The 11,817-nt window shown below is 49.4% G+C and overlaps 3 protein-coding genes across 3 annotated transcripts; all 3 read right to left on the bottom strand.

Annotated features, from left to right (window-relative positions):
• Positions 1-2: 2 nt before the first annotated feature.
• Positions 3-1,649, bottom strand: LOC111627275 (uncharacterized protein SERP0792-like). The gene has a single exon (XM_023370845.1). The coding sequence runs from the start codon at positions 1,647-1,649 to the stop codon at positions 3-5; it is 1,647 nt and encodes a 548-aa protein (XP_023226613.1).
• Positions 1,650-6,149: 4,500 nt separating this feature from the next.
• Positions 6,150-9,579, bottom strand: LOC111627273 (enolase-like). Its single transcript, XM_023370844.1, is given in 2 exon segments — positions 6,150-7,552; positions 9,570-9,579. A coding segment is annotated over 1 exon segment (1,398 nt). The 5' UTR covers positions 7,548-7,552; positions 9,570-9,579.
• A 1,077-nt stretch (positions 9,580-10,656) lies between these two features.
• On the bottom strand, positions 10,657-11,010 carry LOC111627272 (lichenan-specific phosphotransferase enzyme IIA component-like). The gene has a single exon (XM_023370843.1). The coding sequence runs from the start codon at positions 11,008-11,010 to the stop codon at positions 10,657-10,659; it is 354 nt and encodes a 117-aa protein (XP_023226611.1).
• Positions 11,011-11,817: the final 807 nt, after the last annotated feature.

The following is an 11,817-nucleotide window of genomic DNA, read 5'->3' as shown; positions in this document are numbered from 1 at the left end:
GCTTACTCAAAGGAAATTAAAAAGTCGTAGATACGTTGTCCGCCCTTTTTAATTTCCACCACCGCGTTGTACTTACTTTCCACGTAGACGGCTACTTCTTGGGCGTCGGCTTCGGTCGCATCGGCGCCGTACCAGATGGTGATGATTTCCGTGTCGTCGTTAACCAGTTTGTCGACGATCCGGCTAGCCGCCTCAACTTTAGATTTAACCGCTGCCACCACTTTGCGCTCAGCGATCGCTAGGTACTGCCCTTTTTTAATGGTAACTTTGTTAAGTTTACTGTCCTTAATGGCGATGCTGACTTGGCCAGTCAAAACTTCTTCGACGCCCTCGAGCATTAACTCCTGGTTTTCCTCAAGCGAATTAGTCTTGTCAAAGTTAAGCATGGCCGTGATCCCTTCCATTTGTGTTTTGGTCGGAATAATGATGATGTTCTTATCGCGGATCGTTTGGATCACTTGCTGAGCGACGAGAATGATGTTGGAGTTGTTGGGCAAAATGATGATGTTTTGGGCCTTAATCTGGTCAATCGCAGCCAAAAAATCGCGGGTGCTAGGGTTGTTAGTTTGACCGCCCTCAATCACATGGGCGCCCAAGTCTTTCATTTCGGCGATAATGCCGTGACCATCGTTACAAGAGATGACTTCGATCGCTTGGTCAGCCGGCAGATCGTCTTCGCCCAGACGACTCGGAACGTGACTTTTTTGACCTTGGGAAAGGTTAGCTTGGAGCGTCATGTTTTCCGACTTGAGTCGGAGAAATTCACCCCAGCGCTGAGCGTAGTTAAAGACGCTGCCCGGCGTCGGCGTGTGAACGTGGACTTTGACGATTTCTTCGTCGTGGACGACCACGATCGAGTCGCCCAACTTGCCCAGACCGTTTTCAAACGCGCGCTTGTCAAAGTTTTCCGGTTTTTCAAGCTCAATCACGCACTCGGTGCAGTAGCCAAACTCGCCCTCGTAAACTTGGTTAGCCCCGTGCAAAAACTCGCCGCTTGAAGTTGACTGATCCCAGTTTGGACTTTGGAGCGCGACCGGTTTACCTTCCAAAGCCCGCAAAATACCGGTCAAAAACAAAACCAGCCCTTCGCCGCCCGAGTCGGTCACACCGACTTCCTTAAGAATCGCCAGAAGATTGGGAGTTAGATCGCAAGCTCGACGCGCTTCTTGCACGGCGCTGCGGAAAAGATCTCCGAAAGTGTGGGCGTGGGTAACGGTTTTTTCTAGGTGCTCTGCCACCATGCGAATAATCGTCAGCATCGTGCCCTCAACTGGTTTCATGACCGATTTGTAGGCGTGTTTTTGAGCCTGGATAAACGCCTCCACGATTTGAAAGTTAGTTGCGCTGGTCACGCCGTCTAGAGCGACGGAAATGCCTTTGAAAATTTGCGAAAGAATCACGCCCGAGTTGCCTCGGGCTCCTAGCAAAGCGCCCCGGGCGAAACGCTTAGTTAACTCGCCGATTGATTTAAATTCTTGGTTCTCAATCTCGCTTAATCCCGACTTAACCGTTCCCGCCATATTCGAACCTGTGTCGCCGTCGGGAACGGGAAAAACGTTAAGTGCGTCAATTTTATCGCGGGAATTAATCAGAGCGTTGGCTCCGGAAATGAGCGCTTTTTTAAATTGAACGGCGCTAAGTTGGCTCATTAGCTGACTCCTCGGACGTAAATGTCAATTTTATCGCAGTTGACTTTGTTAGCCTTAAAAAGACTGACCAGTTGACCAACCAGTTCTTTGCAAATCGTTTTAACCCGGGTGTTACGCATGACAATGATCGCTAATTCAAAGTGATTTTGGTCGGCAATTTTGCGAAAAGCGAACCCTTTCGCGTAACTGCGAAGCGGTAAATTAACTTCCTTGGCGGCAAAATCTAGGTTAGCGAAAGTTGCTATGCCAGGGACGCTCGTGATTACTTTGTAAATGTCAAGGTTAAGTTTACTCATGGAGGTACAACAAGCAAATTATACCCAATCTGGCGACCCCGTTTGGTATAATGATCTTACCTTTGGTCGCAGTTAAGACCAGTTTAAAAGCACTAAGTAAGGAAGAAATAATGGCACGAAAAGACGCAATCACCGGCAAAGGAGCTATGTCAGGCAACTTACGTTCGCACGCGATGAACGCTTCGCGGCGTAAGTTTGAACTTAACCTCCAAAAAGTAACCGTTGTTGAAGGTGGTCAGAAAAAAACTTTGCGTGTCAGCGCTAAAACAGCCAAGACTTTGAAAAAACAAGGTCGCGTCGCTTAGTTTTCCGGTTCTAAAAATTTGTTAATCGCTTGGTAATCGGGTGCTACCTTTAAATCTTGGTTAACGCTTAAACTCGCCACGCGCTGGTCGGCATCAATTACCATTAGCCCCCTTAAGAGCATCGATTCGTCGTCCGTTACCAGTCCAGTTTGGCGAGCAAAATCGCGCATTTTAGCGTCGGAAAGCAAAGTTAAATTTTGGACTTGATGTGCCTCCAACCACGCTTTGCCCACGCTAACTGGGTCAAGCGAAATAGCGACAAATTTTTCACCCGGGTACTGACGCGCTAATTCACTAATTTTTAAAGTTTGCAAATCGCAAACTTGGGTGTTTAGTTTCGGAAAAAACGACACGAACAAACGTTGCTTGAACTGCCGCGAATCAAATTCTCCCGTCGGAACCATTTCCGCCTTAAAACCAAACTTATCACCGACTTTTAACCGCTTGTCTGACATCTGAAACACTCCTTGCTCTTTGAAAGAGCCCCGCCTTAATTATACTTTTTGGCTCGCGTAACTAGTTAACTTACTCGCCGCAGCTCGGTCAAGCAAGACCGTGACGTCGGCGTGGTTTTGCAAAGCAGAGGCGGGCACTTTTGGGTTGATGGGACCTTCTAAACTAGCTTTGATCGCGGTCGCTTTGCTTGCACCCGTCGCGACCAAAATTATTTTGCGAGCTCTTAAGATCGTGCCGATCCCCATGCTAATCGCTTGGCGCGGCACGTCGGCTTGGCTCGGGAAAAACCGCGCGTTAGCTTTGATCGTTGATGCGGTTAAGTTGACTACGCGGGTCAGACTGTCAAACGCGCTACCCGGCTCGTTAAAGCCGATGTGGGCGTTTTGACCGATTCCGAGCAGTTGGCAGTCCAGCCCCTGACCGAGCGCTTTTTCGTAAGTTGCGCTGGTCTTGATCGGATCGCCAGTTGGATCGGGCAAATGGGTCTTGTTCGGACTCAGATTGACGTGCTTAAAGAAATTTTCGCGCATGTAGTGGTGGTACGAAAGCGGATGGTCAATCGCTAGTCCTAAGTACTCGTCTAAATTAAACGTTTCAATTTGCGACCAATCGGTTTTGTGAAGTTGGTGAAGTTGGACTAGACGGGCGTAAATGCCGAGCGGAGTTTGGCCGGTCGCTAAACCGATCCGAGCCTGCGGATGACGGCGGACAAACTGGTCCAGTAAATTAGCTCCGTAATGGTCAACTGCGCTGGCAGTCGGTAAAACGATTACTTGCACGGCGCCTCCCTGCGTTTTTTTTCAAGCGCCCAAAAGGCAGCTCCCAACATGCCCGCGTCGTTACCAGTCTGAGCCAGAAGAATTTTAGTCGAGCGACTGATGAAGGCGAGTTGGTTTTGCTCAACTAAGTTAGCCAAAAGACGCCGGAACGGTTCGCCCAGCGCCGAAGCGCCGCCGCCGATGATGATCGCCTCGGGATTAAGGGCCGTTTCCATCGTGGCGATGTGATGGGCGAGCGGTGTTAAAGACGCGCTTACAACGGCGTCCACTTTGCGATCGTGGCCGAGCAAATTTTTAATTTTTCTTAAACTGCTCGGTAAGCCTGCCGCCTCAAGGGCGCGCTCGATACCGAGCGCCGAAGAAACGGGTTCGATGCAATGTTTTAAACCGCAGGTGCAAGGCACTTGGTTTTGAAAATTACCGCCGTGACCGAGCTCGCCCGCGTAGCCTTGGTGTCCGTAAACAAGCTGACCGTTAACAACTATCCCGCCGCCAATCCCAGTCCCAATCGTGTAGAAAATGATTGAATCGTAGTGGGCGCCGGCTCCGCGTCAAAACTCGCCTAAGGTCGCGGCGTTAGCATCGTTGATGACTGCCACCGGACCCTTAAAAGGCACGTCGGCCCGGAAATGTTTGAGCACGTCGTAATCACGCAGTTGCAAGTTGCCCGACCAAGTGACGATCGATTTTTGGTGGTCGACAAAACCTGGGATGGAAATTCCGACCAAATCAACTTTCTCCCAAAGTTGAGCGGGCAGTTTTTGACTGAGCGGCTCGAAAAGGATCGCGCAATCGGTGTTTATTTCGTAGCGCTCGGTAATTTGACCGTTTTCCACCAGACCGACTTTGGTGTAAGTGCCGCCGATGTCAATCCCTAAGACCCGCATAACTGACCCCGCTTGTAAACAGCTTTGATACTTAAGTCGCGCTTTAAAACGACTAAGTCGGCGTAGTAACCGACTTTGATTTGGCCGACTCGCTCAATTTTGTGAGCCTGAGCGCTAGTGTGGGAACTCATGGCGACCGCGTCTTGCCAAGAGTAGCCTAGTCTGATTAAGTTAACAAAGGCGTCGTAAAGACTGGTCGCCGAACCAGCGATAGTTTGACCGTCGGTCAATGTGATGCGGCCTGCCTTTTTAACGATCGCAAGGTGGCCTGACACGCTTGGACCGTCGGCTAAACCGGCCGGACGAATCGCGTCGGAAACTAACATAACTCGCTCGGGACGCTTAGCTAAAACGCTCAGACGCAACGTGACGGGATCAACGTGGCAAAGATCGCCGATGATCTCGGTGTAAACCGCTGGGTTTACCAAGGCCGCGCTGACTAGACCCGGTTGACGGTTGTGAGCTCCCGACATAGCGTTCCAAAGGTGGGTGACCTGGTTAACGCCTAGTCCAAAAGCTTTTTCAGCTAGTTCGGCGCTGGCGTTTGAGTGCCCTAAGGCTGGCAAAATGCCTCTTTTTAAAAACGTTTGGACAACCTTTTTTAAATCACCGACGACCTCCGGCGCGAAAGTAATTTTGCGAACTAGACCGCGGCTAACCTTGTCTAACTCGGCGATTTTACCAGCGGTTGGTTTGAGCAAATAGGCCGGGTTGTGAGCACCTTTTTTGAGCGGACTGATGAACGGACCTTCCCAGTGCAAACCTAGGCAAGACGGTGATTTTTTTGCGTAAGCACTAATGCGAATGGCGATCTTAATTAGCTCGTCCCAAGGCTGGCTAATCACGCTCGCTAATCAACTAGTCGTGCCGCGCAGCGCCAAACTTTGGTCAATTTTTTCAAGCGCCTCGGTCGAATCGCACACGTCATAACCGCCCCAGCCGTGAACATGAGTGTCAATAAAACCGGGTACGACGACTTGTTGTCCTTGACCTGGTTTAGTGACGATCTGGGTGATGATACCGCGCTCAAACACCAAGTCAGCGTTGTCAATTCGCTCGTCGTAGTTAATGAGCGTCACGTTAGTTAGGCGGGGCACCGTTCACCTCCCAACTGGGCAAACGGCGCGCCATTCAACGCACGCGCTTGTTGACCAAATTAACGAACGTGTTGATCAAAGTAATTTGGTCGTGAATGCGAATCACGTAAGTGGCCGGATGGCCTTGGAGACCGAACTTAATACCGTAATTTTCAAACGTTAAACGAACCATCTGGCGGTACGAAAAACTGAGGTGAGTTTGGGCGTTGGTAACGATGAAACGGCGACTAGTGATCAGGAGCTCACCCTTGAGAAGCGCGACCAAACGACCAGCTTTTTTGACTTGGTAAAGCTGACCGCCTAAAAAACGGGCGGCGGCAAACTCTTTCTTGTAAAAGGGAAAGTTAACGTCCAAAACTTTGATGTGCCGAAAAGTGGAGAACACTCGCTCCTCGATTAAGTTGAAGTTGTGCTGCTCGAGTTCGCTGAGACTAAGTTTGAGTTTACGGATTAAACGTTTGAGTTGACTAAGAAACGCTTCGCTGTTTTGGTCTTGGCGCCGAATCCACTGCTCAAGCACTTGGTGGAGGTATAGGTCAACTAGTCGCGGCGATTCGCGGCGGAAAATTTTCCATAATTTCCAGCGACTGAGACTCTCGATCGTTTGCCAGTTAACCCGGTCGCCGTACTCAATCATCCACAGCCTTTGACTCACTTGACCGAGCTTTTGTTCTACCATGCTACTCGCTGACGTTCTTACCTAAGTTGTGGAAAACTTGCTCGCCTTCGTAACGGGCAGCTGGTCCGAGCATTTCTTCAATCGCGAGCAAGCGGTTGTACTTAGCCACCCGGTCGGTTCGCGAGAGCGAACCGGTCTTAATTTGCCCCGTGTTAAGCGCGACGGCTAAATCGGCAATGGTTGTATCCTCGGTTTCGCCCGAGCGGTGCGAAATTACCGCGCTCATGTTAGCCTTATGAGCGATTTCAATCGCTTGGATCGTTTCGGTAACGGTCCCGATTTGGTTGAGTTTAATTAGGATCGAGTTGATCGCGCGGTTGCGAACGGCTTTTTTCAAAATGTGCGGGTTAGTGACGGTCAAGTCGTCGCCCACGATTTGAATCACTTGACCGAGCTCGCTGGTAAAGTGTTCAAAACCAGCCCAGTCGTTTTCAGCTAGACCGTCTTCGATTGAAATGATGGGAAATTTGGCCACCAAACGTTTTCAGTAGTTAACCATTTCTCCCGACGTAAAGCGAGTTTTAATGCCCGAGAGACGTTTTTTTTCAAAATTAGGTTGACGGTTACGAATCGCTTCCTCGAGCTTTTTAAACCGGTAGTAGTGACCGTCGTAAAACTCCGAAGCAGCCGGATCGAGCGCGATCGCGATCGCTTTAGGTCCGCGACGACTTGGTTTGTAGCCGGCCTCACGAATCGCTTGCACGAGCAACTCAAGCGCTTGTTCGTGGGAATCTAAGTTGGGAGCAAAACCTCCTTCGTCGCCAACTAGCGTTCCGTAGCCCGCTTGCTTAAGGATTTTGGCTAAGGTGTGAAACACTTGGTTGGCCATTTGAAGCGCTTCACGGAACGTCTGAGCTCCGATCGGCATAATCATAAACTCTTGAATGTCGAGCGTGTTTGAGGCGTGGGCTCCGCCGTTAATGACGTTGAGCATCGGAACCGGCAAAAGGCTAGCGTTGACGCCGCCCACGTACTGGTAGAGCGGCAAACCTCTTTCGTCGGCGCTGGCTTTTAAGTTGGCGAGCGAAGCACCTAAGATTGCGTTCGCGCCCAGCTTAGCTTTGTTAAGCGTTCCGTCGAGACCAATCAGCGTTTGGTCAACTAGAATTTGGTGGGAAGACTCGAGTCCGATCAACCTAGGACCGATCACCCGGTTAACATTTTCCACCGCGACGCCAACGCCTTTACCACCGAACCACTTTTTGCTCAAACGGCGTGCCTGGGCAGTTTTAACCATGCCGTCCCTTAGTTCAACCGCCTCTAACTGACCGGTTGAAGCTCCCGAGGGAACCATCGCCGATCCGTAACCACCAGCCTCAGTTCAAATTTCAACTTGCAAAGTCGGGTTACCCCGAGAGTCCAACACTTCGCGGGCGTGGACTTGCTTAATTGCCGACATTTTCGCTCTCCTTGCCTAAAAAAGTTAAGTTCATTATAGCATTTGTCAATCGGGCTACCAGTCGCTAGAAACAAACTAAAAGAGTCTAGCGCTCCGCTAGACTCTCAAAGTTAAAAACGAGTTAAGTCTCGATTTGGCGCGCCACAAATTTTTGGCCTTCTTCGGTTTGAAGAGCGGCGTCTACTTGCGTCTCAGCCAATTTGTCACGGCGGTTAAGAATTAGCACGAACGGCGTGTAAATAACCATCGCCACTAGGAGGTTGACTAGCGCCAGTAGAACGGCCCAGAGCGAACCGCCGGTGGCGATAAACGCGCCGGCTCCGATCGGCATTGTTCATGGGATGAGCACTTTGACCGGAGTAACTAGTTTGAGCACTCCGATGCCAACCCAAGTCGTCACCACTAAAATCGGCATCGTGATGAAAAGCGGGATGATTAAGTACATGTTCAGCACCAGCGGGTATCCGAAAGTAACTGGTTCGTTAATTTGGAAAATACCCGGCGCAACCGAAAGACGGGAAATTTGGTGTTGGGAAGAATTTTTGCGCCCGAAAATTAGCGTCGCTAAAATCAGCGCTAGAGTCGCTCCCGATCCCCCGATAAAAATAAAGGCGTCAAACGTTCCTTGCACGAAAACGTGCTGTTGAATGCCGCTCACGTTTTGAGCGTAGAGCAACAGTCAAATCGGGTTGAAAACCCCGTTGGCAATGTTGGCTCCGTGGAGACCAAAAAACCAGAAAAACGAAATGATAAAAACGTAAAGAATCGCTAAACCTAGCGCTGCTCCGGCGCGAGAAGCGATTTCTAGAAACGGCGCCACAACCATCGCGTAAATAAACGAAGTCAAAGTGACGTCGCCCGTGAGCGGTTTAGTGCCCAGTGTAGTCGTGTAGTCACCTTTTTGGAAAGCTCCGATCGCTTGGCCCATTAAGTCGCCTTGCGGGTCTACCGCGGTAAAGCCTTGGAAAGAGTGGTCGGCAATCAGACGGGCGAATGTGGCTTGGTCCGGCGCTGCCACCAGTTGGTCCCAAAGCGCTTGGTCAACGTTAGTAAAGTGCTCGGAACTAAGACCGAGTCCGACCAAGGCGTCAAACTGCTGTTTATTCAGAACCAAGTCTCGTTTGAAATTGACTTGCAAAGAAGCACCTTCTTTGAGTTCAATCCCCGTGAAGTAAAAAGGTACCCAGACGATCAGGTTAATTGTCGCCGCTAAGACAATCGTCAAAATGACCGGGAATAGTTTGGCAAAAGCGCGCGAAATAGCCGGTGGTACGCCTTGAGGCATCTTGATCGACAGCCGGTCGTTCTTGGAGAGAAAACAGAAAAACTCGGCGCAAATCATGCTGATAATAATCGCGGTTAAAAGACCGCGCGCACCCAGTCAGTACATTCCGCTTTCCCAAGTGCCGCTGATCATCATCGAAGTCACGCTTAAAAAGCAAGCTAACGTGGTGAGTCCGCAAATCGTCGGCGTGCTGTTGTTCTTAGCTTGAGCTAAGAAATAACCGACTCCGAACGCGATGTAAAGCGACATGACGTTAATCGTGCCGACTTGAACGTAGAGCATCCAGTAGCTCATGACGGTTAAAAATTTGTAATAAATGCCCTGCTGGCTAATCGTGAAATTTTGGAAGTGCAGTCACCAACCTGAAACGGCCCCTTGTCCGCCGGCGGGCGAGAAAATGACCGAACGTCACAAAACAGCCATCGCTCCGGCGATAATAACCGGGGTAAAAATGGCAAAAGCATCCCGAATCGTAGCCAGGTGGCGCTGGTTACCTAACCGAGCCATGGAAGGTAAAAAGCGGTCTTGAAATCAACTCTTTTTCATATTGAAGCGGTTTTAAACCGTGTTCATCACGAACACAGCCACAATTACAAGCGCGATTAGCGCTAAGCCAAACACAAGCTTGTAAACGTAGAAAAAAGCAAAACCGCGTGGTTCCTCCCTCCAACTAGCGAGACGCCCATTAAAATGAGTAACGAGTGCGATCAAAATTTGAAGAGCGATCAAAACAAAACCGCTGATCCAAATTGTTCAGCCTAAGACGCGGTAGTTTAACCGCGGCTCTAAACTGTACGCCGCTCCGGCCAAAAACGCCAAAACTAGGCCAACGATAAACAGGCTCGTTACTAATCCACTCGTCTTCTGCAAAAACCGAGGAATTAATGGCATCTTATCCTTTCTCAAATTCAACTTAAAATTTGCGTAGTTTGTTTACAACTACCCCACCATTATAAACCAACCAATTTTGACCTTTTTAAACTGGATTTGTTTTCGGTTGGCCTTGGCCTGAAACGAGTTTAATCAATCCCAAAAACAGTTTTAACACCGGCGCGGTAAAGTTAAAAATCCGACCGATCTTGACCGCTTGACCGCCCTAGTCTATAATTACCCTAGTCACCCATGGAATTTGCCAGCAACTTTTTTCTAATTGTTTCGGGATTATCGATCGCGATTTGACTAATGTTTTGAACGATGATCCGTTGGAAAAGACGCATTTACAACCAGAACCAAACTTGGTATTCGCCGGTTTGGTGAACTTTACTTAGTCTCAGCGCGGTTAGTTTTCTACTGGCCTTAACTTTGTTCTACTTGCGCTAGTCCCGCTTTGGCAAACTTGGTTGAGATACTTGATCATCGCACGCGTTTGGTTGCGGTGATCGCGTTTAAAACGAAACTGTCCTAGTTTGCCGTTTAAACCGGTGATGGTGTGTTCGTTTTTGATGGTGTGAATAAAAGTGACCTTGGTGTACTCTTGACCAACCGCTTTAAGTCGTCAGTAGTGACTGTGAAACTTAGGTCCTTTTTGAAAAACTAACTCAAATTTTTGCGGTTGGCGGTACTGCTCAACGAAAGCAACGTTGCCTTGCCGAGTCACGATTTTCTTGCCTTGGTAAAGTTGTCCCCGGTGGGTCGTGTTTTTCAAAACAGCGGCTAGGACAGCCCGGAAAACTTTTTCGCACGGACCGGCCACGATACCAGAGTGGCTTTTGCTGACTAAACGTTTAAACTCATCGTAAGTTGAGACGTAGACTTTTTTGTTGAACTCAATTTTAAACTGCTGGTAATTTGCGGACATGCTAACTTTATTATAGACCGAAAAAATTACTTTCTAGGCGCCAGACGGCGGTAAAGATCAACCATTTCCTGAACGAGCAAAATCACCGTTTGGCTCGCTAAAAGTTGGTCCTCGGCGTGAATGAACAAAACCCGGTAGGCTAGTTTTTCGCCGTTAGCCTCGGCTTTGATGACGTCAAAATGCCATTTGCTGGCGTCGGCCGAATGTTGGTGAGCCTCGTCAAGCTTAGTTTTGGCCGTGTCAAAATCACCTCTTTTGGCCGCTTGGATCGCTTCCATGGCCGAGCTTTTGGCCTGGCCAGCATCGGTAATAATTCCCAGGGCAACTTTCTCCCAATCAATCCCGTGTTTTTTAATGGTTTGAGCTGCTTTGTTAGACATCAAAACCTCCTTCTAAAATAGTTTTCTGGTACCAAAAAGCCGACTGTTTGAAACGCCTAGTTTGGGTCGCTAAATCAACCTCGATCAAACCGTAGCGGTTTTTGTAGGCGTTTAACCACGACCAGCAGTCAAAAACCGACCAAAGCGTGAAACCAAAACAAGGCGCCCCTTGAGCCAGTGCCTTGTGGAGTCAAACTAGGTGGCGGCTTAAAAAATCAATCCGGTACGAATCGGCGATTTGTCCCGAACGATTCCGGAAAGTATTTTCGTTCGCCACGCCCATGCCGTTTTCAGAGATGTAAAAGGGTAGCCCCGGGTAGTTCCGAGTAACGCGCATCATGACGCTGTAAATGCCCCGGGGCGAAATTTCCCAGCCGCGCGACTTGTTGTACTCGGCGCTGGGTTTTTTTCACGTTTCAAACAAAGTCGCCAAACCGCTTTTAGTTTTGGCTCTAACCGGAGCCCGCACGCGGGTCGGAAAGTAGTAGTTGACCCCGAGATAATCGCACTTAACGCCGGCAATCGTCTTTAAATTTTGCGAAGTTAACTCTAACTTGTCAGCACCTAACTTGGCAAACAGTTTTCGGATCGGTCGACCGATTTTACCGGCTAACATTCCCTCTAACATCCAGCGGTTGTGGAGCAGCTCGTATTGACGGGCTGCTTGGCGGTCACCCGCGTTAGCTCTTTGACGAGGGTAGACCGGCGAAAGGTTAAGTACCACGCCGATTTTAGCGTGGCGTGGTCGCGACTTAAACAGCTTAACCAACTCGGCGTGCAGCAAAATTAAACCGTTTCCAACGTTAA

Source organism: Centruroides sculpturatus, unplaced genomic scaffold (assembly GCF_000671375.1).
Source record: "Centruroides sculpturatus isolate CEXI.00-Female unplaced genomic scaffold, Cexi_2.0 scaffold597, whole genome shotgun sequence".
Classification (NCBI taxonomy): domain Eukaryota; kingdom Metazoa; phylum Arthropoda; class Arachnida; order Scorpiones; family Buthidae; genus Centruroides; species Centruroides sculpturatus.
Note: the sequence above shows the minus strand (reverse complement) of the source record. Positions and strands in the feature narration are given on the sequence as shown.

Bases quoted from the DNA above. Each gene is read 5' to 3' on its own strand.
- LOC111627272 (XM_023370843.1), bottom strand. From the start codon at position 11,010: ATGTCTAACAAAGCAGCTCAAACCATTAAAAAACACGGGATTGATTGG.
- LOC111627275 (XM_023370845.1), bottom strand. From the start codon at position 1,649: ATGAGCCAACTTAGCGCCGTTCAATTTAAAAAAGCGCTCATTTCCGGA.